This window comes from Typopeltis vanoorti, chromosome 3 (assembly GCF_054136105.1).
Source record: "Typopeltis vanoorti isolate ZY-2024b chromosome 3, IOZ_Tvanoo_1.0, whole genome shotgun sequence".
Classification (NCBI taxonomy): domain Eukaryota; kingdom Metazoa; phylum Arthropoda; class Arachnida; order Uropygi; family Thelyphonidae; genus Typopeltis; species Typopeltis vanoorti.
Genome location: NC_143551.1, coordinates 57,510,852 through 57,537,643, shown reverse-complemented (window position 1 = coordinate 57,537,643; position 26,792 = coordinate 57,510,852). Strand labels below are relative to the sequence as shown.

General features: G+C 35.8%; 1 protein-coding gene across 5 annotated transcripts in view; it reads right to left on the bottom strand.

The window, feature by feature from the left end:
- LOC150108172 (uncharacterized) overlaps positions 1-26,792 on the bottom strand; it is a 318,721-nt gene that overhangs the window by 62,564 nt on the left and 229,365 nt on the right. For all 5 annotated transcript variants that reach the window (XM_090390632.1, XM_090390634.1, XM_090390631.1 and 2 more), the window contains 2 exons: positions 9,507-9,599; positions 8,759-8,913 (listed from right to left, as the gene is read on the bottom strand). In XM_090390632.1, the coding sequence (XP_090246758.1) occupies positions 8,759-8,913; positions 9,507-9,599 (248 nt within the window). The remainder of the gene's footprint in view (positions 1-8,758; positions 8,914-9,506; positions 9,600-26,792) is intronic.

The following is a 26,792-nucleotide window of genomic DNA, read 5'->3' as shown; positions in this document are numbered from 1 at the left end:
TTATTCAGCAAACCTTGTAGTGCTGAGGTATTAGAATCCTCAAGATCTACTACGACCAGGAACCTGAACTCCAATCTCCTAGCGGGGCAAGGACAACCTAAACTTGAATGCCATCAAAACTCAGTCTTGTCTGATCTCTCACAAGAAAGAGCTCACATCCTTCCCTCTTACCTTCTGTGATACCGAGATATCCAAACGCGATCAAATTTCTCTTCTTGGACTGACCTGCATCTCCAATCTTTTTCTAGCACAACAACATTTCAACTTTAGCTTTTGCAGCTGCTAAAAAACTCTGTATACTTTTTTCCACAAGACATTTATTTAGCATATGATGATATAACGGCTGTGAGGTCCCTTTAATGGGGAAGTACAGCACCATCTCAATGCCTGTTCTAAGCCCAGATAAAATTCCAAATTTGATCCAGGCTCAGAACCGGCATAGCTGACAAATCAGACCTATGGCTAGGGCTTAAGTATTCTTGATTGTAATCTGTGTGTGTGTGTTCACAGGGCCAGTTTGCCTGTTTGCGGGAGGAAAACCCCCAGAAAAAACGGGGAGAAAAATCCTGCTGTCCACGTCCAAGACCGACTAACTTGGCTATATCTGAGAAAGATCCTTAAACTCCTCATGTCGGTGACGAGAATCAAACCCAGGACACTGCTTTCCCCAGGCATATGGATGTGAAGTGCATAGCCACTCGGCTAACTGCACAGACCACACAAGACACTACTTCACACCTTCACAACTGCTAACTCTATAGAAAGCCCAAATCTGCTCAGCCATGAAATATTACTCCTATAATTGGGGCAGTGCACCAAAATCCTCAATTCTATCCAGAAAAGAGTAGTCAGGCTAATTAATGATCCTTCTCTCTCATTCCTACTTCAGTCCCTCTCTCACACCCATTCAGTTTTTGTCTTGTGCCTCTTCTACAGATATTTTCGTGGACAGTGATCTGCTGAACTGGCCACTATCATTACTCCACTCTCCTCCAAAATCATTAAAACAAGAGCCACTGCTAATCAAACACCCTTTTACAGTCCATCTTGAAGCTCACCAAACCAACTTCACTGACTCCTCTTTCATTCCATCTACTTCTGTCCTTTGGAACAGTCTCCTCCACGGATTCAATTCTCAGCTGTTCAAGTAAAATGTGAACAGATTTCTCCTTCTTCTATTCCTCTTGTCTACACTAATGTGCTATAGGTCTTGTGGCCTTTTGTGTGTGGATCAGATAAAAGTAAAATATTTCAGTTATTTGGGCACAGTTTTTAGTAAAAATGGCAAGATGAATCTGGAAATAGACAACAGAATGAATTTATATGGAATATGAGAGAAATTAGCCAAAACACTAAACTAGGCAGCATATAAGACAGTACTCAAACCAATTATAAGTTATGGATCTAAGAGATGGATTAAAACTAAAGCACTTGATCAAAGACCACAGATATCGTGGTTCTGAAAAAAATTTGGGAAGTGAAATATGGCATCAATGGCAGAATCATATTAAAAAATGAAGATATTAGAAAGGAACTTGACATCATTAGCATTCAAGAATGTGTAAGCAGAGCTAATTTAAGATGGTGTAGCCACTTCAATTAGAATGGGTGAGAAAAGGTTAGCAAAACAGGTGTTTGATGCTAAGATTGTAGAAAAGAGACCCAGGTCAATTCAATCAGAAGTGCCTTAGAAGCACAAAATGTTACATATGAAATTCTTTTCTTTTAGTGTTACACGGTGATCAGCATTCATTTTTGAAATTATGGATTCTACAACTGTGTTAAAATAACTCTTTTTTATTATCTTGACGTTTCGATCTTCATATCAAGATCATCATCTGGAACATACATAAATATACAAGACAAGCTGCATTACATTTCAAACTGTAAGCTAGAGAAACAATGATTTGATCACATAATACTCACTGGCATGACCTCTAGTGAAAAAAAATTAAATAAATAAATAAAATTTAAAAAAATTTACATCAAGCTAATTTAATTTTTGATTACATGAATAAACATTCTTGCATACAGATGGTTTTCCTTCCAGTAACAGTGATGTCCTATTTCTATTATTACAATTGCCTATTTTTGATTTAAAAAAAAAAAAAAAAAAACCTGGAAGGAAAACCATCTGTAAGCAAGAATGTTTATTCATGTAATCAAAAATTAAATTATATTTATGAATATTTAAGGACACAAAACATGTGTTGAAAATATCATTTTACTGATTAATAATAAAATAATAACTTGACGTTTCAACCCCTGTATTGAGGTCATCATCAGAAGGATACATGTGTATAAGAACCAAGCTACATGCTGTTGCACTCTATACAGGTAAATTACATCTACGTTGTTAACTAATCTTTTTTTCTTAGACTGCCCTCAAGTGATTAAAAAAAAAAAAAAACTACAATAAACTCTGCTAAAGTCCTCGCATACTAGGATTCTTCTGGAATTATACAGTTTATATTGTTATACTACAATTATCTTCGGATTTGTACAGTACAGGTCGCTATTGAATGTTCAGGGAAAAAAAAAAAACCTTCACCAAGTCTTCTTGTATTAAGATTTTTCTTCATGGTTGCTATGAAGGTTGCAGATGGGTCCCTCCACATTCTTGGAATGGTTAGACCATCATTTTTATTCAGATTCGGATCATGTTTGAGCATTTCACATGCTTCCTTGAATTTCAGCTCGAACCAGGTTTTGGTGCGGTGTAGGGACTTGGTACCTTTCCAATCAATTCTGTGGTATGTTTGGAGTGCGTGGTCAGAAAGGCTAGTTTTTCCAAAATGGAGGTATTTTATGTGTCATTTGTGTTCATCCTTTCTGATTGGGATGGTTCACCCTGTTTCCCCTATGTATGGTATGTTACATGAAAAAAAATGAAATTAGTTTGATGTAATTTTTTTTTTTTTTTCACTAGAGGTCATACCAGTGAGTAGCATGTGATCAAATCATTGTTTCTCTAGCTTACAGTTTGAAATGTAATGCAGCTTGTCTTGTATATTTATGTATGCTCCAGATGATGATCTTGATATGAAGATCGAAATGTCGGGATAACAAAAAGTGTTATTTTAGCACGGTTGTAGAATCCATAATTTCAAAAATGGATTACATATGAAATTATTGGACAGTGATCCAATAATTTCTATCTAAACTGTGGATAGGAGATTAATAATGTAAACTTAATCGTTGTAGTGCTGTCATAGCAGCAAGATCATCCCTTGGGGGTACCAAGGGATGTTCGACCAAGAAATTGATAGTGATGATGATGATGATACAACATAATCAAAAGTCCCGTTGACTGGTGTGCTATCCAGTTAAACAAGGCCCTCACTGTTTTCATCAGTAAACAAGGGAGAACACTGAAATGTCAAGTTCTAGAACAATCTTAATCTGAACAGAAAAAAATTTAAGCACCAGCACTATGAGAAGAAGAATCAATGAAAAAAGAAGTGAAGCTGGAAGAGGAATTACATAAATATCAAATCAACATAACCTATGCTATCCCATCCCATATTCCCTTTCATGTTGAGCTCAACAGTCTGTCTCAGCCTAGTAACTTGGCTTCTTAGAAATTAAGAGGCTAGTATACCTGATGGATGCTGTTATAGGCAAGGAAATTCAGAGAATACTGATTGTGAAATGTTTAGACAAATTAGTTGAGCATGTAAAAAAAAGGGGATTATGATGGGAGACTTTAATTTCAATAATATAGAATGGAAGGAGAAGGTAGTGTATGGGAACAAGCAGAGTGAGTTTGTTGAATTTCTGAGAGATAAATATTTTAAGCAGCACTGAAGCAACTAGAGGCTTTAATGTTTTGGATTTGGTGATAACTTCACAAGATGTTGTTATTGAGGTATTACTTCTGCCAGTTGGTGAGAGTGATCATGAGGTACTTGTTTGGGAAGTGGTGAAACAAGGAAAGTTACTACCAAAAATGGATATATATGTAGAAGTATAAAGAGGGTGATTATAGGAAGCTCTGCAGTCAGCATCTGTACGTTGCATAGATGAGTTGAGTGAAAGATATGTTGACAATGCATGGAAATCCATAAGGCAGTATCTGACAAAAGCAATTGTAAAATTCAATGCAGCGTCATAATTCTTACAATGTTTAATTGCATCGATTTTACAGGAGTCACATCCGAAATTCAAAGAATTGTAAACTTGTATATAATAGATGTAAACAATAATATCAGCCCATATAAAATTAGCCCCGAAAAATTTTCATGATACTGTACATAGAAGCTATATGAGTGTATATTTCAAAAGAAAATCCCTTAGAGAGCAGAAGTATGTTAGAATTACCTACATAAGTAATACAAAATGCCCATCTGTAGAGACCCCCAAGGAATTAAACATGCTAAAATAAAGTAAACAAGTATCTAAAAATAGAAGTTTAGGGGCAATTACCTTAGAGTTTGGAAATATATTTGATGTATCACTTGGTATAGGGTAGAATGGAAACCCATTGTAACCAAAGCCATCAAGGTCGATAGCAGAGGGGGAGGGTATACATCAGAAGCTGTTACGCTATGCTGAAAAAGGGATTAAACTACACTTCAGGGAGATAGAAGTCGGAACTTTCTAGAAGGAAAGGAGTTAGCATGTGATGGGTATGGAGATCTCAGACCTTAATTCAAAGTTTGCGCGGAAATATCTGGGGTCAGAAAACTTCGCGCAGGGTCCCGCGAGAGGCAAAATAAAAAGGTCAGCAATGGACTGGCAGGGATTGACTAGGGTGAATCAACTATCGTGCATTGGGAGACGTGATAAGACTATAATGTTGAAAGTTTATTTTTCACTTGGTTAGACTATAAGACTATAGACTATATTATAGTCTAACCAAGTGAAAAATAAACTTTCAACATCTTTCTCTAAATCCAGAGTAATTCAATGATAAGGTGGTACACCTGTTGGCAACTCCTATAGGTAAATATGACCTCTCCTATTGCTTCGGCCTTAGTATCTCCACGATTGGGTCTGCCTCCCATTGACGAGACCTCAATAAAGGTTGAAACCGGTCTGGGTAGTTGGCCCTTCAATTAATGCATAGCAGTATACATGTCTGCAAAGAGATGTGCTTTGCATTATGAGAGATACTGAGACAAGGAGTGATGAGAGCTTGGTCCACCTTTCCTTTGCTCGGAGTTTCCTGGTGTTGCACTACCTTACCTTAGTCCTGAAGTTATTTCAGGTGCAAACTTTGTTTGCTTACACTTGGATAAAGGATTTAACTAAATTTATTATAGATGTCTGAGTTGGATCAGTGACTGGCTATTGGATAGGTATCAGAAAGTTGTAGTATCCTGAAAGAGAAAGTTCACTAATGGTGTCACTGATGAGTCAATTTTGGGGCCATTGTTGTTCAATTTGTATGTTAATGATACTGGGATGGGTTTAACTAGTGATGATGCAAGACTAGGGAGAGCAATGCAAAGTCAAGCAGATGTTAGAGCCTTACAAGAGGATTTGAATAGATTGCATGAATGGGGAGCATGTGTAGCTCAGTAGAAGTGGCCTTTGCACTCTATGGTGCTTGATCGCACAAAGGAAGACTTGGTGGTTCAAATCTAGTCGCCGACTAGAGAAAATTTTTCTAAACCTTTTTTCGATCGGTTCCTGAGTTGGTCGATCTCTGGCACGGGCAAGCAGTTTTTTCCTCCCGGAAACTCATGAAAATCGCTGTAGAACCCCCACTATTTTCAGACATTAAAAATATTGTGTTAGGGACCATAAGATGGCAGCACTTATTAGCTGCCTTCTTCACTGCATACCGATCCCTGATTGGCTACCAGTGGAGATTGAATGGCCTACTCAGTCTCCAAAAGTTAGATAAGGCTAAAACGGCCTCGCCTACTCCCTATACCGGAACAAAAAAGCCAACTTTTTTGTTCCGGTATAGGGAGTAGGCGAGGAGTTTTTTGTTGGCCGATTTTTTTTTTTTTTATATGAATGGGCAGGTAAATGAAAACTGCCAGTTCAATGTTTTAAAGTGTAAGGTTTTGAGATTTAGTAAGCAATAATGGGATGCAAAGTATACACTTGGTGGGAAAACTTTAACAGAAGTAGAGGAGATGAGAGATATAGGAGTGATGGTGGACAAGGACCTGAAATTCAGGGCCACATTGCACAATTTGTGAAGACATCGCATCGGATAATGGGAATGATGCAGAGGACTCTGACATGCAGAAATAGAGCAGTTATGATGCCACTGTATAAGGCATCATAACTGCTCACTGTGTTTTCATGGTGATGAGGACATGTTGGAAAGGGTCCAGATTCACAAAGGTGGTCAGTGGTCTTTGGAATGTGGAGTATGAGGACAGATTGAGAAAATGTAAGAAGTTGCAGAGCTTTGTGAATAGGAGGAAGAGGGGTGGATATGACTGAGACATATAAGCTAGTCAGGGGGTTGTTATCGGGTCAACATGGAGGAGATTTTTCATAGAATGGGGGGGGGGGAAGAACAAGAGGCTATCACTGTAAACTGTATAAGGAGGGTGTGAACCAAGTTTAAAGCATGGTTAGATGAGCATTGTGCGTATGTACCTCCCACAATGAGTCTCTGAGTCCATGGAGGTCAAATGTTAATAATAATACAAAAGGATGTAATATACAAAAAAAAATTGATGATGCAAATTGCAAGTATGGAGGAGGGAGAGAAACTAAAAAACACTAATCATGTAACACGACTAAAATTAGAGCAGGTCAAAGAAAAACACTTCGTGAAAATACAAGCCATGAAATGAAGTAAAGTGATTACATAACAGTACTGTTATTTAATATCTTGATGTTTCATGGAAAAGCAGTAGGAAATTTTTTCACTTTTTAATTCGAACATAGAAATTAAAAAGCGAAAAAATTTCCTATTGCTAAAGTCAGCATCATCCTAAGTGCTTTCCTAATATAATATTTTAATCATAAGCAAATGGAGGATAACTGTCAGCTAAAAATCATTTGGTGTTGTTCTCATTTATTCCACTACCAAAGAAATAAAAACTCCATTCTTTCCACTCCACCAGAATGTGTAGAGCATGTTCTACTAGAAGAACAAGAAATAAAGCCATTATCAATATCTAAGTGGCAGAAAGAGACCCAATGTATGAAAGTCTATCACAATAAATGTTGCATAAGAAGCAGTATTTAGGATGAATTTTTTAGTACAATGCCAACTTTAGCACAAATTTTAAATCCTGCACTTTACCTTACATATTTTACCATACTCACTTTTTTACTACTGGTTAAGCAAATTAATACCATACTTATTGCTTGACCAGTAGTAATAAAGTAAGTATGGTAAAATATGTAAGGTAAAGTACAGGATTTAAAATTTGTGCTAAAGTTGGCATTGTACTAAAAATTCACCCTAAATTCTGCTTCATGTGCAACATTTATTGTGATAGACTTTAATACATTAGGTCTTTTTCATTTTCAAAAAATGCTGTATAAGAAATGAAGCTTAATTTCTGGAAAACCTAGCTGACAGACACCATCATAAAAAAAAAATTAATTAATTAAAAAAACAAAAATGCAGTGAATATTGTGTTCTGTTGATCCAATGAAGGAAATCAATAACTGGAACGTTGTCATCATTTTCTAGTAATAAGAAATAATAAATCTCAAAATTTACTATTTTATTACTACAACAAGTTTACAAACAAAAATTGTTATTAATTATATTTTAATATTCCACCACACACAGTTTTCCCTATATTTGATAAACACAGCATGGCTTGACACACTTGCTTTCATTCATGTCGTTTGTGAAAAATATATAGAACAGATTTTTCTTTTAGAGGGTGAATCAACATCTAAGGATGTATTCAGGTTTTCTTGTATGGCTTTTAAAACTTTCCCAGATCAAACCTGAAATGGTAAGGTGATGTATACAGAGTAATGTATACATCTGCCAATCAACCAAATTTTGTAATCACAAAATTTTCAAATCTGTCCCCATTATTAGCATTTCACTTGTCGCCATCTTGGTTACCGACCACCAAATCTTCGCTATTAGTTTCTCATTTTCAAGAAACCCAAGTGAACAAGTTGCAATCCAGCAGTCCAGATGTGGCTATATCAAAGCCTTAGTTTTATTAAATTAAAAAACATAACTACAACCATGAACTTAAATTAAGAGTAAAGAAAAAAAGTAAAAGTAAAATATAACTCCTATTAATAAAGGAATTATTACAAAATAAACAGCGTATGAAAGAATTATAGTTTTATTAAATTAAAAAAACATAACTAAAAACCATGAACTTTCTACATGTTTCAGTGTATGAAAGAATTATAGAGTTTTTAATGTCACACACACACATATATATATATACACACTTTTTTCCCATTTAAGATGTCAGATATTGTTTCAACAAACTACAAGGTTATAACATTATTCACATAATGTATATCAATATTTCAATCAAAATGAGTTCCCTAATAGCAGAGAATTACTCAATGATTTCATTTCATATCAAAGGATACTAAATAATTCCAATTTTGGATCTGGATAATATTAGGATGCTATTTTAAAAATCTATTCCTTCCATAATGCTATAAGATATACAGATTAATAACCTTTGTTTTAAAAGGTATTAAATTAAGATAACCATAATAAAAAATAGACAACTTGTTTAATATTTAATTATTGAAATTTTATATATATAAAAATTAAGCAATTCAAATAGCAGTAGGAACCAGTAGTTATATTAATAGCTGTATTAAAACAACTGATGATAATACTAACTTGGTTGAGCTTTTATACTAATACTTGTCATGTCTTCAGTGGATAATTTGGCCTTTTTCATTGCTTGTGTAGCTCTTGGACACCCAGATAAGCTTCGATGAGTGAGGAAGCTGCCATTAGCATGGCCACTGCCATCACATCCTGGAGTGGGACAACTAATGGAGAAAACAAGGATAAAAATAGAGTTTCTACTTTAGGAAAGTGCATGTGAAGTGATCCCAATACCCCTTTCCACATTTGACATTTGAAGGTTAACAACCTAATATACTTGTTAAAAAAAAAAAAACTTACATATGCTATATGAAAAAATAATTTGAAAGATAAATACATATAATATACAAATAAGGCATTTCCACATGGTACTCTGAAAAGTATTGCACACTAATTAAAGGAAATATAAATGGACACAAATCTCTGCTGAAATATTGGCAATAAGCTGCTTAAATTAAATATATATCAAGACAGTTGTTATATATCAAATATATAACAATTGTCAGTCAGCAAAGTAATTTTTAAACTGCATCACTTATTTTTCTTTTTAAATTTTATGAATTACATTACCAGTAATTCACAACACATGTCTAAATATTTTTGAGATAGAAATTTTGGTTTATAGCATAAAATGATTAAAACATCCATGTAATACTTGTTAAATAATACATTTTGTAACTATAATGAATTAAATTCAAAACAGCAAGCAATTAAAAAAAAAACTTTAAGTGAAATAATAATAATAATAATAAAATACCTTATTCCTTCAGCCTTTATGAACTTTCCATCAACAGTAACTGCTGTGTCATGTCTCATTTTATTTTTACTAGCCAAAGGACAGCCGGAGGCACTGTAGAGTTAAAAAAAAAAAAAAAAAAAGGTTTCATTTTTTTCCCTGTTGTAACTGCTGTGCTTATGATTGATTTCTTTTAAGAAAAAATAACATTCCAAATATATAAAAGATTATCTTATAAGAAAATAGCTCAATAAGAGATTGAACTTTGCAAATGAACAATGCAATTGAACTTTTGAGAGTATGTGTGTGTGAAGCAGAGATGGAGAGAACAAGATATTTAGTGAACTGTTGCTACAGGCCAGAGAACATAAGATGTAATGATCAATAAATGAGGCAAATTAGTTTGGCAAGTTCAAAGCAAGTGATCATTATGGGAGATTTTTTAATAACAGCAATATAAGTTGAGCAGAGGAGACTGCATGAAGTAAAAAGGGAACAGAATTACTGGAATTCTTGAGGAACAAATCAAACTATCAACAGCAAACATTTCATTTTGAGTTTCTCGAAGTTTGGTCAAAGCAAAGAAACTAAGAACAGCGGGAAATTCAAAATCCAACTGATACAAATACATAACTACACACTTAACAATAGCTATCCTTTAAATGTAATTAGGAACTAACAGAGTGAAAATATGGATGTGCATGCTCACACACACACACACATTTTATGAAATTAGAAATCATGATTTTGCAAATTTGAGGAATATCAAGTTCATCATTGCAATTAAGGTAATGTGTGAAGGCTTCGGAACTTTTATTTTTTTGAATAAAAGTATCTGAAAATGCAAAAAGGTAGTAATTTGGAATCATTTCAAAGAATCCTATGGTCAAACCTGTGATGGCCAAATCAGAGTTACCTGGCTTTATGAGCTATATATAGCAACTGGTGTTCAGATCTCCTGAGCACCAGTTGCTATATATATGACACCAGTTGCTAAATATGACTTCTCCATTACTTCCACCTTAGTGGAAGTAATGGAGAAGTCATATTTACCTATACGAGTTGCCAAAAGGTGTCTCACCTTATTATTAAATTACTCTGGATTAGAGAAAGAAGTTGGAAGTTTTTTTCTTTCCACTTGGTTAAACTATAATTTAGTTTAATCCTTTATCCAAGTGTCAGCAAACAAAGTTTGCACCTGAAGTATCTGAACGATTACTGAAGGATTAAACTAAATTAATTATAGTCTAACCAAGTGGGAAAAAAAACTTCCAACATCTTTCTCTAATCCAGAGTAATTTAATAATAAGGTGAGACACCTTTTGGCAACTCGTAGAGATAAATATGACTTCTCCATTAATTCCACCTTAGTATCACCACCTCTGGGTCTGGCTCCCACTGACGAGACCTCAATAAAGGTCAAAACTAGTCTGGGTAGTGGTCCTTCCCTTAATGCATAGTATTATGCTTGTCTGCAAGGAGATGTGTTTTGCATTATAGGAAATACTAAGACAAGTGATGAGAGTTTAGTCCACCTTTACCAAGAGTTGCCTCTGTCCTGAAGATACTTCAGGTGCAAACTTTGTTTGCTTACACTTGGATAAAGGATTAAACTAAATTAATTATAGTCTAACCAAGTGGGGAAAAAACTTCCAACAATGTAGATATAGCAATTTCTGTGTGTGTGTTTAAGAAAGACAAAAGCGACACAAGCATAAATAACACATTTTGATTCACTGCCATTATGAATTCATGGGCTGCCCTTCCTGGTATACCAAAACTGCATCCTTTGCACAGTGTGTTTAACAGCAGAATGCATCTGGTCAGGAATGATGTTGCACACATGCTGCCTTTCAGTGCTGGCAAGTTATCAGGATGATCCCATAAACCTGTCTTTGAGAAATCCCCAGAGCTAGAAGTTATTGGGTGGGGGGTCAGATCAGGTGAACGAGGTGGCCATGCAGTTGGAAACTGCATGACTGATCATTCTGGCTTTCGTGAAATATTCTCAAACCTCCTGTACGGATTTGACCAATGTGTGGAGAGGGCCCCCATTCTGCATGAAATGACTGAATTTATGCACAGGCAATGCTATAGCAGAACAAAATTGTTTATCATATTGCAAGACCTCTTGGCAGTAACTCAGCAGGTCGCAGGCCTCAACTCACGAATATTCTCAAAGAAGAATGGTCCAATGATAAATGAGGCTGTAAACTCATACCAGACAGTAACTTTGGAGTGAATGCAAAGGAATTTGTTGGATTGCATGCATAGCCCCATGCCTGGCAATTGTGAGCCTCATCTTCCCCCAAAATCATCCACAGCCATGAAGCATCCAATTCCACTCGAGCAAGGAATGTTAAAGCAAAAGTCAGATGACTTTCAAAGTCCTGTGGGTGAAACTCCTGTGTCAGGATTATCTTGAATGGTAGAAATGAAGGATCCTTTGTAGAATTTTCCATACAGTTGTGTAAGGCTCACCATGTGTCTTGATACAGCACATGTACTGCAGGAACAAATGCTGTTGTTCATGGCCTGCTCCACAATGGCAGTAGCAAATTCATTCACTTGTTGTGAACTGATCTGTTTGCAATCTCTGCCAGGTCTAACTCCTGTTTCTTCAAAACGGTTAACCATTTGTCATGGAGCACATGGAGATAGTGGACGTTGTTCAGGTGACGAAATTCACGGGGTGCAGAAACAGCATTGCAATTGTTAGGTAGTACAGCTTCACAAACAAAGCATGTTGGAGCAAGGTTAGTGCCATCACGGCAGATGGTACCAACAACCAGAATGAAAGGAAAAATCCTGTATTTATCTTTTTAAACCCTCTTAGCACCTGCTGAGTTGTGTGATGTGCAATTCCATGCATTTGGTGTTTACAATGCCCATTGAATTTTGGAACTACTTTTATCTCAGATATTGCTTCTGCAGATGCACAACATATTCCTGCCAAGTTTTGCAGCATTTGGATCACTGGATGGCATTCCACAAGTCCTTAAACAGGGATACTTTCATTTTGATCACCCTGTATAATATACTATCCAAGCCAGAGAGAAAAATTGTTGCAATTATCACTGGCATTATTTCAAGGATTCCACACTGAGTTTAGTGACTCAATGTGAAGGTTAAACTTTCTACAGTACCTATCCAACCTTACCTTGAACACATTCAGTACTCCAATCTAACAAAGCAATTCATTGACTCATCATCACCCATGCAAAAAAAAATCTATTTTGCACTCCCTAATCTAACAGTTTCAATGGAGGTGATCCTCTCATCAACTTATGTTTCTTAAGCACATCACCTATTCAATTCTCTGCAAAGCACAATCTGTCTGTTTATCCTCAAACAACATTCTGTAGTCAATCAGCTCTGGACTCTGTTTTCTGATCAAAGGTGTGAACAGAAATCCAGATATGCCTATCAGTGCATTATGCAATGGTACCATGCATTATCCTCTTATCCTGAACTTCAACTCCCTATTCACTATCACCCCCCCCCACCCTGGTGGGGGATTTATAGCCACAACAACTATAAACTGCCTTACAGCTTTGTATCTATTAATAGATACAGTCAAATCGGCCTTCAGAACATATGCAATTTACAGACAAAAAAAAAAACTAGTGGTGGACAGTAGATGGCACTGGTGAGAGATAATGGTAGTGGTGGTTTGGTGTAGTTGGTGGATTAAGTGGTGAAGACTGAGAATTGTTGAGTAGGTGCCCTCCCTCGATGCATCTTTGGACTCTTTGGGGGTGTCATGAAATAATAAATAATACTAATAAAATATGGAACTGGTATCCCAATTCAAACCCTACTGTAGCAGTTTGACATCACAGCTCTTGGCCATTACTCTTCCCAACTTAACATAATTATTTTCTGATATGTACCCTCAAACCTGGAAATGGCACATAAATAATAATAATAATAATAAAACTGCTGGATAAACTGAAAACAAATACAATGAAACTTGGCAAGAACCATTTAGGGAATAACATTGGTTAGACAAAAAGTAATTGAATAAAGAAGCAAAGGTAATGGACATTGCATTAGTAATAAGAGGCAACAAATGGTGATGGGCAGAACATATGATGAGAAGGTCTAACAGATGGATAAAGAGAACAACAGAATGGATCTCAAGAACTGGTTATCAGAAACCAGGTAGACTAGAAATAAGATGGGATGATGAGATAAAAATGTTATATCTGTGGTGGAGAGATGCACAAGATCAGTCAAAATGGAAGCATGGAGAGCCATTGATCCAGCAATGGACTGAAGAAAGCTGTTATTGATGCACCATCAGAAGCCAAACAGGAAACAATATAATTTTACTGCAGGTATTCACACACATCCATCTCCAATAACCTGGTTGTTTGCAAATGTCTTCAGGTAGAAAATATGTGCTATAGGTTTTGAATGTGAGATTGGTATGTAGTGGGGAGGGAGATAAATTTCAGCAGCTGGTGTGAAACTAAACACCATGCTTATTATAGATTTCAACTGGTTTGTTTGGTCACTAGAGAGTTCCAGATTATGTAATAATTGAGACTAATTGTCAGAGCACCCACAGGCTAACATACAATAGGTTTATAACTGCATATGGCTAGGATTCTCAAAAATAAAATTCACGTTATGTTATTACTAGTTTCCTATCAATGTTTGGGCCATTGTGAGCTGGTGACTACACAACATATAATCCCTCCCATCCAAGTCATCCATACCATCCTGTGGCTTGGTATATTTCCACAAATGGGGATCTGGTGAGGAAAGTCTTGTTTTAAACTCATGTCTTCCATAGATGGAGGAAATACCCACTACACCTCTAGATGATAGATATCTTTCATTGACCAATTTTGGTCTGAATGTCATGTTTAGCTTATTATAGCACTAACTTATTACACCTGTAAGCCTCCTCAGCACTTAAAAACTTTTTTTTTTCTTGTTCAAAAAATTACTCCTCTTCCGTTCATCTCCTAACACTGTAATTCTCAGATCTGACCAATATTGGAATATTGTTCTCACAATTGGGATGGTGGATCCAAAACCTCCCTAAGAATTCTAGATGATATACAGAAGAGGACAATCCATTTAATTGGTGACCCTTCTCCCAAATACTCCCTTCACTCACTTTCTCCACTATGCTCTGTTTCATTATAGTTACTTTCATGGGCACTGCTCCACTCCACTGAACTGATCACAACCATTCCTCCATTTTTTTTCTATTCACGTAAGAACCAAAGCAGCCACTAGCCAACACCAATACACTGTTCAACTCCAAACAGCAAACAAATTTCTCATTTGCCTTCGTTTCATCTATCTCTGTTTGTAACAATATCCCCCCCCCCCAATACTATTGTTCTCACTGAGTGCAACCTCAAATTCTTTAGGAAACATATAATTTGCTTGCTTACTTCTTTCTGATTAATCACTTACCCACACATAGCAGTGTTGTGTTATAGGTCATGTGACCTTTCATGAGTGGGGCATAATAAATAAAAAAATAATAAACTTTTTTCCCTTTTGTTAAGTCTCCAAGATCACTAAAAATGTTGTAAGACTCGTACATTCTAATCTTGTAAGCCACTGACTGCATTAATCCATCTGAATCTTCCTTTGGAACTTTCTTTTTTTTTCCTACAATGAAATAATATCTTGCTAAACTTTCCTGTTCCATGTTTAAGTTTCCATACCATCTTAGATTATTTCTACTCACACATTCTTGAATGATTAAAAACATCAAGTTCTTTGCTAATATCTTCATTTTATAGAAATGTTTTTTTTTTTAATTAGAGAGAAATTTATTTGACAAGAAATTATGTTTTTTTTTTTTTTTTTCCAAACACAAGGAAACTAAAGTTTACATGCAAAACAACATTATGACTATGTTATCAGCATACAGAGGCAGATGACTGCACAGGAAATTTTCCTAGTATCTAATGAAAGAAAGTATATTGTGCATTATGAAATACTAGATCAATTTATGTGAACTCATCCTCAATATGCAAGTAGCCTAGTGTTGATATTCCTTCAAGAATATAATTTCTTGTCAAGTATAATTTGAGTTCATTTTAAACTCTTCTACTACTGATGCCAGATGTTCATCACCCTAATTTTTTTTTCAAAATTCTCATATATTTAGTGTCTAATGATTTCTAATATTCATTCCAACTTTCAAATTTGAATTAATATTAATTTAAAACGCTGTCTTTCACACTCCAAGTTTAGTGTTTTGACTTATTTATCTCTTATTCCACATAAAATAATTCAACTGGTTCCCCACCATACCAGCTTTAATTATTGTATCATCTCTTTACACATTTAATTTATTTTTATTAAATATCTGAAATGTCTGACTTGTTCTTACAGGTTTTCCATGATTACTAAATAACTTAAGGAATTCATAACGTATACTGGAATATAAATTAAAATGGAGTTTAATATATACTTCCTATATTTCGGCAACGTCACGTTGCCATCTAAATGGGAACATAAGATTAAGCCACGTGCATGCAGGCACTAAAAACAGCAAAAGAGGTAGAAGCGAGAAAACTACTGTTTTTCCTCAAGTCCTGATGGTGATATTGATATATAAGAATACCTAATATAGCCACCTCTAGTGGGCTATATTAGGTATTCTTGGCCACTGGGCTGAAGTTCTCAAGATGTAAGTCTCCCAAATTTGGGGCAGTCTCATGCATCCAAATTTGTTGAGGTTTGGCATGTTTCTTAGGGCTGAGGCTGATTCCATGAATAGTCTTTCAAATTTATACTTGCTGCAGTGTATTACTGCAGCTTTCTTCCACCGTATTCTATGGCGTGTATCCAGAGCATGGTCTGCAAGTCCAGAGTGGCTGTAATGGTGAAAGAGAGCACCATCAGGACTTTAGGAAAAACAGTTTCCTCGTTTCTACCTCATTTGCAGTTTTTAGTGCCTGTGTGCACGTGTCTTAATCTTATGTTCCCATGAAGATGGCAACGTGATGTTGCCAAAATATAGGAAGTATATATTAAAGTTTATTTTAATTAATATTCCAGTATACACTGTGAATTCCTTAAGTTATTTAGTAATCATGTGCGACCAACGTATAAGCCTTTCTACGAGAATTACAGGTTTTCCAATGAGAATTATTATCAACTGGAGACTTTCATCATAGTGTTGCATCATTTTGAGAGTCCAACACTAACCATTATTCATACAATACCTATCACACCTCTCTCTCCTTAAACAAATTCATAAAGAATGCATTCACAACTACTTCCAGCAACACTTTTCCTTTCATTCACCACTATCCAAGAGAAAAATCTAGTCCTGATAACTCCTGCTACCATATTCTTATGCACTTTGTATATTGAAAATTTTCAACTGACATTTATTCTATCAGATCCTTAAGCAACTTATTATCCTAAGACTCATACAGGTCTCTTGTCATATACACAGCTAATCATACTGTGACTTAAACACATTCAAATTCTCCACAGATACCACATTCTCAGGCAATGAGCTCTAATCATTCACAACAGCCCATAACTTTCCATGCAAAAAAAACCTGCTTCTCACTCTCTTGCTCACACCCTACTTATACAACTTCTAGGGATGACCTCTTGTTCTCTCCCCAATCAACCACCATTTATGAAAAAACTCTTCAATGTTAACTTATAACAATCCCTTACCAACTTATACATCTCTATCATATCATCCCTTTTCCTCGTATCCACTAGAATCTGCAAAAAAGCATCTCAATCTTTTTTCATATATACATTCCAGAGATTAGAAACTATTTTACTCTATTTAGTCAGGTGACAAATTTGTGCACAGTAGTCCATATGTGGCCTAATCAGAGCCTTATACAATGGAACCAGAATCTCCTCACTTCTACATGTCAGTGTCTTCTGCATCACTGTGTTATCCTTATAATTTCAGTAAGGAGTCCTCTAAATTTTAGATTCTTGTCTGCCATCCCATGATCTCTTATTTCCTCTACCTACAACAATACATCCTCAGCAGGAATAAATTCTACTTCTATCTTTGTTTTCCAAATTTTAAAACTTTACATTTTGCAACATTGTGCTGGCATTCCCCCTCCCGTGCCCATTCACTCAATCTATTCAAGTCTCCTTATAAAGCCACATCTGCTCTACTCCTCATAGTTCATCCGAACTTTCCATCATCTACAAAACAACTGAATGTCCCATCAAAATCTTTTTCAATATCATTAACATATGGGCTAAACAGCAATGGCCCTAAAACAGACGCATGAGGCACACTACTAGCGATTTTCCTGTTCTGAGATATTTCCCCCCCCATACATAACTTGCTGATACCTATCAGATAGCCAATCTCTGACCCAATTCACTAGTCTAATATCCAACCTCCATCTGTTCTAGTTTGACTATCAATTTATCATGTAGTAATCTATGAAAAGCCTTTGCAAAATCTAAGTATATTACTGTATATCCATCTCCCACATCCAATGCTGCCATCACTTTATTGTAATAAGTAAGTAGATTACTGAAAATCTCCCTTTACCAAATCCATGCAGTCCATCAAAGATAATACCATTATTGTCAACTCAATCTGGATCCCGATTCTCACCAACCTCTCCAACACTTTAACCACAACACCTGACAAACAGACTGGCCTATAATTTGATGCTCGAGTTCTGTTACCTCCTTTATGAAACGGAACAATCTTGCCTTTCTTCCACTCTTTTGGAACTTTACTTAATGTAAGACTCATATTAAACAAATATGTCAAGACAGATGTCAACTCCCTGGCACATTCTTTCAAAATACATGGTGATATATCAAGTCCCACAATCTTATTAATATGAAGTTTGCTTAATTTCCCCATATACTTCTTCCTCACTCGGTCTCTCCTCTCATCATCCACTTTTCTCCAACTCTTCATGATATCACACTCTCAAGGATAAAAGACCTTTATGAACTGTTGTTAAATATCCAACTATAAATATATTCCACAGCACTTGTCATTATACCAATTTCTCCAATCAGTGTGATCCTACTATAATCATTATTTATTTATTTATTTTTTTTGTTGGCTACATATTGAAAGAACCTCCCCTAGGATTCTTTTTGGCTTCATTAGCTAATTGCTGCTCATACTTCACTTTTGTTACCCTTACCAAGTCACTCTCCTTACCTGTTCTTCGTAATGCTCATGGAATTGATTATTACCACTCCTCTTATGCTGCCTCCATAATACCTTTTTCCTCTGTATCACATGCTTAATATATTCATTCATCCATTTCACACCTATATTATGTAACCTTCTGACTCTTAGAATGCATTTAGACATTGATTCTACAAGACGGGTCTTGAATAGCAGTAGCATTGATATCCTTTACACCCAATTCCACATTCCATGCTACAGCTGCAAGCTATTTCCTAAGCATTTCATAACCACTGGCTTTGTAGTTCCACATATATCTTTTCCTCGCTGAAGTCTTCATCTCATTGGCAACCACCCAGATAATCACTTCATGATCACTCTCGCCAAATGGAGGGGAGATTTGACACCTCATTTATAACAACATCCTCTGATGAGATGATAAAATCCAAGATCCTCAAATCCTTGTGTGCCCTCTGTTACATATTGCCTGTTATATATTATAAAAAATTATAAATTAAAGATACCAAGAAATTATATTCTTGGTTTAATCCTCTATGTTTCTATCAGTCTCCACTCTTCTATCATCCAATTTATGTAAATTGGATGATAGAAGAGTTTATTTAGAAGATATCTAAATAAACCTTTCAATCTTATCCTCATAAGAAGCATTCCACAAATCTGACAACACCATTTTGGTCTGACTTATGTAAGGCAGATCATAAGAATAATAATCAATTTCCTGGTATGCATCCTCAAGGAGTAGTCAGACTACTATGACAGCACTAAAGTTTACATTATTAATAATCTTCTATCAACAATTTTCCTCCAAACTAGTCTATTGCTTAACACTTGGTTTATAGGTTATAATAATTATTTAATAAACCTACTAGTTTTGCCACTTAAGCTAGTGGCTTTGTCTGGGTTAGGATAAACCCAGATGAATGTGTTAACTGTTCTTACACATTCAGTGTTTTTAGTTATGTAATGATTCATATTTAATGCTTATATATTTATTTGTGTATTTACCGTAACCCAGATGAAGCCACTAGCTTAAGTGATGAAACTAGTAGGTTTATTAAATAATTATTAGCACTCCAATACTACTGTAGCTAACATTTCATTCTTCTAAGGCACTTCTAACTGAATCAATCCACAAAGTTTGGTCTTCCTCTAGGTCTTTTTTTTTTCCCCCTGTCTTCTTGGCATTAAGCACCTGTTTTGCTAACCTCTCCTCTCCAATTCTGTTTAAATGACCACACCACATTAGACTAGCTCTGCTTACAAATTCTTGAATGCAAACAATGTCAAGTTCCTTCTTAATGTCTTCATTTTTAATATGATTCTGCCATTGATCCCAATGGTTCACTCCCCTAATGACATAGTGTTAGCCACCAAAAATAGAGAACTAAGACAGACGGAGGAAATGCTCACAAACAACCCTGCTGCTATGTACACCTACTTTAAAAAATGGAAACTGCAACCAAGCCAAAGTAAAACTGAAGTGTCAACATTCCATCTCAGCAATAAACTGGCAAATAACGAGCTGAACATCCTATTTGGAAATTCAACACTACACCATAACAAATATCCTAAATACCTAGGAGTCAAACATCTGCACTCGGATTGTTTTTTTTTTTTTCAGTACTCAGTGGCAGAGTACTGCGCTCCAGTTTGGCTCAACAGCTGCCATATCACACTAATTGACAGCCAGCTTAACACCACAATGCGACTTATCACTGGAACCATAAAAACAATTCCTGTTTACTGGTCCCCAATGCTGAGTAACTTAATACCACCAAACCTATGAAGACATGATGCTCTACTATGAGAATATGATAAAATACTTAGAAATACTGAATTGCCTATACACGACATACTAGAGCTACAGCTCAGCAGACTGAAATCAAATACCAATGCCCAACTTGAAACTTGGTTTGATAGGCACTGTCTCAATATCCTGGGTATGGAAATGAGCTGAAAGACAGGGATAACACTGAACAGGATTCACATCAGACATGGAAGATGCACAAGATCACTGTACATGTGGGGAAAAATTCCCTCACCAGAATGTGACTGCGGGCACCAGAATCAATCAATCCATCCACCGCATTTCTACTGAGCGCAGTCTTCATGCATACACCAGTCAAAGAAACGACTTCCTGGAGGTGACAACTCTTGTTATAGACTGGATCAGACAACTGGGTCTTAACTTATAAGTGCTTTGTTTGTTGAAAGTATGTGTCTTTGTTTTATTCTAATTGTTTGTCACTTACTTTTTACATATTTATTTTTACTTATGTACCTTTTATAACTGCATGTAGATTGCCAAATGATAAATAATAACTCCCCTAATTTTTCTCAGAACCCACATATCTGTTGTCTCTAGTCTTTGATCAAGTACTTTATTTCTAACCAAACTCTCAGATCCATAACTGTAAACTGGTTTGAATAGTCTTGTATACTGCAGGTTTGGTGTCTTGGATAATTTCTCTCTTATTCCCTATAAATTTATTCAGCTGGCTACCCACCATACCAGCTTTGCTTATTCTATTTCCATATTTAACTTTCCATCTTCACTAAAAACAGTGCCTAAATAACGGAAATATTTTACTTGTTCTATCAGCTCTCCATTCAGAATACAGCTCAAGTTTTTTATGTTTCTGCCTATTTTCACAGTTTGTCTTTTTATTGCTGATTTTCATGCCAATTTGTTACAGTTGTTATTCAATTTAGTCAGAGAATCATGTAGCCTTGCACTGGATGTGTTTAGGAGTACAACATCATCTCCATAAAGCAAAGAGCTAAGTTGATATCTCCAATTCTAATATATCAGTTTTAATGCCACTGTCTTTCATAATGAGATCCATATAGATGATGAATAAGAGTGGGGATAATGTGGATCCTTGTCTTACCCCTAATTTTATATCAAACTATCTTCCTGTATTTCCTTCAATTCTAACTACTACCTTACAACTTAAATATAGAAAGACTATGAAGTGCTTTGTGTTCCATTTAACTTCATATAAATGTAGCGAAAAGCTTTTCTCTGGGCACCTTGTCTTATGCCTTTTCCAGATCTACAAAACTTGTACAGATCCTGGTCATATTACCATGATTTCTTAACTATTTGTTTAAAGTGAAAATCTGATCTTGACAACCTCTATTTCACCTGAGTCCAACTTGTTTTTCTCAAGGTTCAATTCCATAATTTTTCTCAATCACTTTTCAAATATTATTATTACATTCCACTTCATGGAGTCCTTAGACTCATCAAGGGAAGCCATAAACATCATGGCAAGCACCATTCAACATTTGTGCAGTATCTATCATTCACAGTCATAGCACCCACAACAGACTCTGGCAACCTATTCCAGTCATTCACCACTTTTCAAGCAAAAAAATCTGGTTTTAACACCCTTGCACGGTTTCGAGGGATAGTCCCCAGTTCTCCCACCAGATCTGCTCTGAAAACTTTTCTCTGCATTAATCTTGCAAAAACCCTTCAGTAAATTATATGTCTCAATCATATCACCTCTTTTCTGCCTGTCAACCAATTTCTGCAATCTTCAACCTTTTCTCATAAGGTTCATTCCATAAACCTGCTACCATCTTGGTCACTCGCCTTTTTGATCCTCTCCACCACCTCTTCCTCATCACCAAGAAGCCCAGCTGACCAGATCTGTGCACAGTAGTCAAGAGGGTCTTATCAAGGTTCAAAAAAGAGGAATAATAATCTGCTTGTCTCTGCTCATCAAAGTATTCTTCTTCAATTACCAAGTAATCTTATGAGATGCTTCAGCCACTTTTTCCTATGTGCCCTCTAAACCTCAACTTCCTATCCACCAATACTCCCAAATCAAACCTGGAACAAACCTAAATCTTACCTGGAACACTTAGTACAGAAATTCCTCTGAAATTCTTACATTCCATTTTATTTCCTTTATTTTTTTTTTACAGATGGGAACTATGAGAGTTCTACTCCAATCATTTGGAATTCAACCTTCTGACCAGTTTCTCTGACTCATGTAGTGAAGCCACTACAAAACTTTTATACCTTTATATTTAAGCATTACTGGTCAGATATCATCTATTCCATTTGGCTTTCCACATTTTAAGTTTCTGATGGCTTTTCTACCTCAAGTATTGATATGTAACTCCTGTTTGCGTTCATTTTCTACTACTGTTCTGTCACTGTTTCTTTCATTTACTGTCTTTCAAAGTAATTACTCCAGACCAGTAGCACACATAGGATTTAATCTTGGGGGAGTTGAGTAGACGATTTGAGAATACACACTATGCATCACATACAACCTATGACTGAGCATATGCAATGATCACTAATTTATAAGTGGTATAGAAATAGAAGACATGACACAACATAAATAAAAAATTGAATTTTAATTAGGAAAAGATTTTGGAAAATTTTCTAGTGTTTTTTCTTTTTCTTTGGGGGGGGGTGCAGATTCCCCCCCATGCGGATGAGCACTGCTCCAAACATCTAGAATATCCTTATCTTCAGTTTTAATGTCAAATTTATCATTTTTAATTCATTTTACAGTACATTTTCCTCAATTTCTAAGCATTTTCAATAGCCTCCAGAACATTTTGCCATCTTCCATGTATGCTTTCTTATTTTCTTGGACTTTTTCTTTAACTTCTTGTGAACACCAATGGCATTGTTATTTTTCTATCCTTGCAGACAATTTCACAATATATCTCCCTAGCTGAATCAATGTTTTCTTCAGTTTGGCACTAAGACTGCAAGGTTTGATTCCTGTTTTCAAACTGTTTCATTCTTTCTTCAATAATGTTTGCATAGTTTTAAAACCTTTTTACATCCTGTTCTTTTCAATGTGATATTCATTTTTATACTACTTAAGACTAAGTGATGGCCACTTCCAATTTCAAATCCTCTGTAAACTGTTGCATACTGAACCAGCATGAAGATATCACTATTAACAACAACACAGCCAAGGAGGTTTTTATTATTATTATGCGACCGCCAAGGAGTCCACAGACTCATCAAGGAAGAGCACCACCCACTCCACAACTCTCCGTCTTAATCACTCAATCCACCTACCACAGCGAACCACATCATCTACTACCCACCACTAGTATTTTCAAAGACAATCACAAACATCCATGCCCACGGTGGGATTCGAACCTGCGGCTTTTTGGCTGGAGAGCGAATACGCTAACCACTCGGCCAACCAGGCTGAACAACAATATCCTTATCTTGCAACTTCTTTTCACATGACCTTTAGCACATCTTTGTGCTGAAACATCTTGTTAGTAATGACTGGTCTATATCCTGAGAAGAAATCCATCAGGTATACATACTATTATTATTAGCCTTTTCCTTTTTTCCAAATTTCCTCAAAACATTTCTACATGCCTGGTGGAATTCACTTCCTAATCTGCTGTTTAGATCTCCAACAAGGACCAGTTTTTCCATTTTCTTCATGTAAGTTGCTTGCTCTAATGACTCAAAAAATTCCTCCATTTCTTCCTTAGGGGAACCTTTTGTGTGACGATAGGTGCAAATAAGTTTAATTTCCCATTTTGAAGTTTGCCCACATAATTCTTCTTCAAACTGCTTTCCAAACAAGGAATTCCATAAGAAATTGTCCAGAAATTCCATAAGAATATGGAATTCTGTAAACACCCAGATACTTATAGAAGGGCTTTCCTTCAAATCATATTTAGCATCCAGTGATGCTAAATATGATTTAATGGGCTTATAGACAACTCTGATATTGAGGCTTTTGAGTAAGGCAGTGATTTTGATGGAGAGATTTTCAATGTATGGAGTGGAAACTGAGTATCTATAAATGAGTGTTGGGATTTTGCTGTGGAGGAGTATCATAAAACAGCAACTTCTGGACAGTACTCCTTGAATACCCATTAAGGACAAACAGGTTGAACAGAAACTGGAGCTCTTTTTTCTGTCTATTTTTGTCAAAAATAAAATTGGAAACTTTTAAAATGGAAACTGCTTATTACTTTTTCAGGGTGTGAATTATGCATATTTTGTATGATGGATGGTGAAGAGATGAGGTATGAAAACATCATGTGTGGGTGGGCTTTTAGTAAATGTCCAGTGAAATTTCATTTCCTGTTGTTTTAGAGCTCACAGTAGCAAGAAAGTTAGCTTACCTTTATTCTCTAATTCTAATGTGAACTGTATTTGTGGATGAAAGAAGTGAATTTAGAGAGTTATTTAAATCTGATACATCATGCATAAATAACTGTCAACGTACCTCCACCAAATGGAAGGTTTTGGATTGGCTAAAGAAAAGTATATTTTCTCAATGTTCTGCATGAATAGATCTGCAGATGAGAGAGAGAGAGAGAGAGAGAATACACTTTCCATGGTCAGGCCAAAAAATTTTGTAAAGATGATTACAAAACCAATGATTTCATTTAAAGAAATTGAACTAAAGGTAGTTCAACTAAAGGTAGTGCTTGAAAAGTCCTGTAACATATGGTGAGAAGAGATCTTTGATAAAGTCAATACTTCATCTAATGGTACAATGGTGCGGAAAGAGACTAGATTTAGACCTGCAGGAATGTGAGATGACAAAATAGAAGTATTTAAGTTTTTGAACAAAAAGGTAGAGTCCTTGATGAGGAATCAGTGTTTAATGTGGCTCTTCAGTAATCTTGCAAGATTTTCAGATAAAAGGAAAGTTAGGTGAGCTTATACTGTCAACTATGGATCGCAGAGGAATGCGTCTCGTGGATTTTGGGCAAGCCACATAATCTTGAAGGTAGAGGTTGAAGAGACTTGAGTTTCCATTTCTAGTAAATTGGCCAGTATGGCATATTGTAAAGTAGATTACTGGTTTCCTCATGAGTTGCCTAAGTAAGGTCATCCTAAAATGGAAGTTGAACAATTTGAAAGTAGAAGAGATCTCTAAAATATGGTCTGCAGTGCCCAACTGTTGCATCACCTGCTTTCTGGATTACGATGTATTTGTTTCTTCTTACATTGTGTAGAACTCACTTTTCTCTAAATTGGTGCTTTTTTTCTTTTCTTTAAGTCACATTCCCTCACTAGAATATGACTGCAGGCACTTGAATCAATCAATCAATTCACCACATTTCTACTGAGTGCAGTCAACGTGCATACACAGGTCAACGAAACGACTTCCTGGATGCAACAATGCCTGATATAGACTGGATCGACAACTTGATCTTATCTTAAAAGTGTTTTGTTTGTTGAAAGTATAAATGTCTTTGTTTTATTCTAATTGTTTGTCACTTACTTTTTGCATATTTATTTTGATTTATATACCTTCATACTGCATGTAGATTGCCATATGCTAAATAAAATAAATAAATAATAATAAACTAGCAGTTTCCATTTTAAAAGATGAAGATATACAGAAAAAGAAAGTCCAGTGTTTGCTGCGTTTGTCCTTATGAGTATGCAAGTAACTGTCCAGAAGTTACTAATTTTCTCATCTTCCTCCACAGCAAAATTCCGACACTCATTTTAGAGACACCATCCCTTACACTGGAAATCTCTCCAACAAAATTACTGTCCTACTTAAGTCATTATATAGTAGTTGCCTATAGAGTCTCATAAGTAACACTGTACATTAAAAAATAAAATAAAAATGTACGATAGTCTTAAGCATCTTTAATTCCTAATAAATAAAGAACTACAGTAAATACTTTATTTCTTCCTTGTACCTAAATTGTAACTGCCATAGCACAATTGGAAGAACAGCAGAACATTGCACCCCTCAAATGGAAAAGACCTGGATTCGATTCCTGTCGTGACAAGGGGAATCCTTATATGGGCTTTTTTAGTTGAAGGTGAGTTAGCTGATCTCATACAGTGGTAGCAGGGTTTTTCTCCTGGAAACTCTGTTTTTCATCCTGCATACAGACAAATCGGCCTTCAGAACACACAAAAAATACTATTGTTGGTGACGATGGGCAATAGATGCCGTTGATGGTAGTAGTGTCGTAGTTGGAGAATTAAATAGTAGTGGATAGGATGAGATGTATTTAGCGAAGTAGAGTAGTGTGTCCTCCCACGATGAGTCCTTGGACTCCCTAGAGGTGTCACGTAATAATAAATGGTTTTGCTGCACTTGCAAAGCCAATTAGAACAAGGCCTAAAGAAATACAGTATGTATTTACTGTTCCTGACAAACATGTTT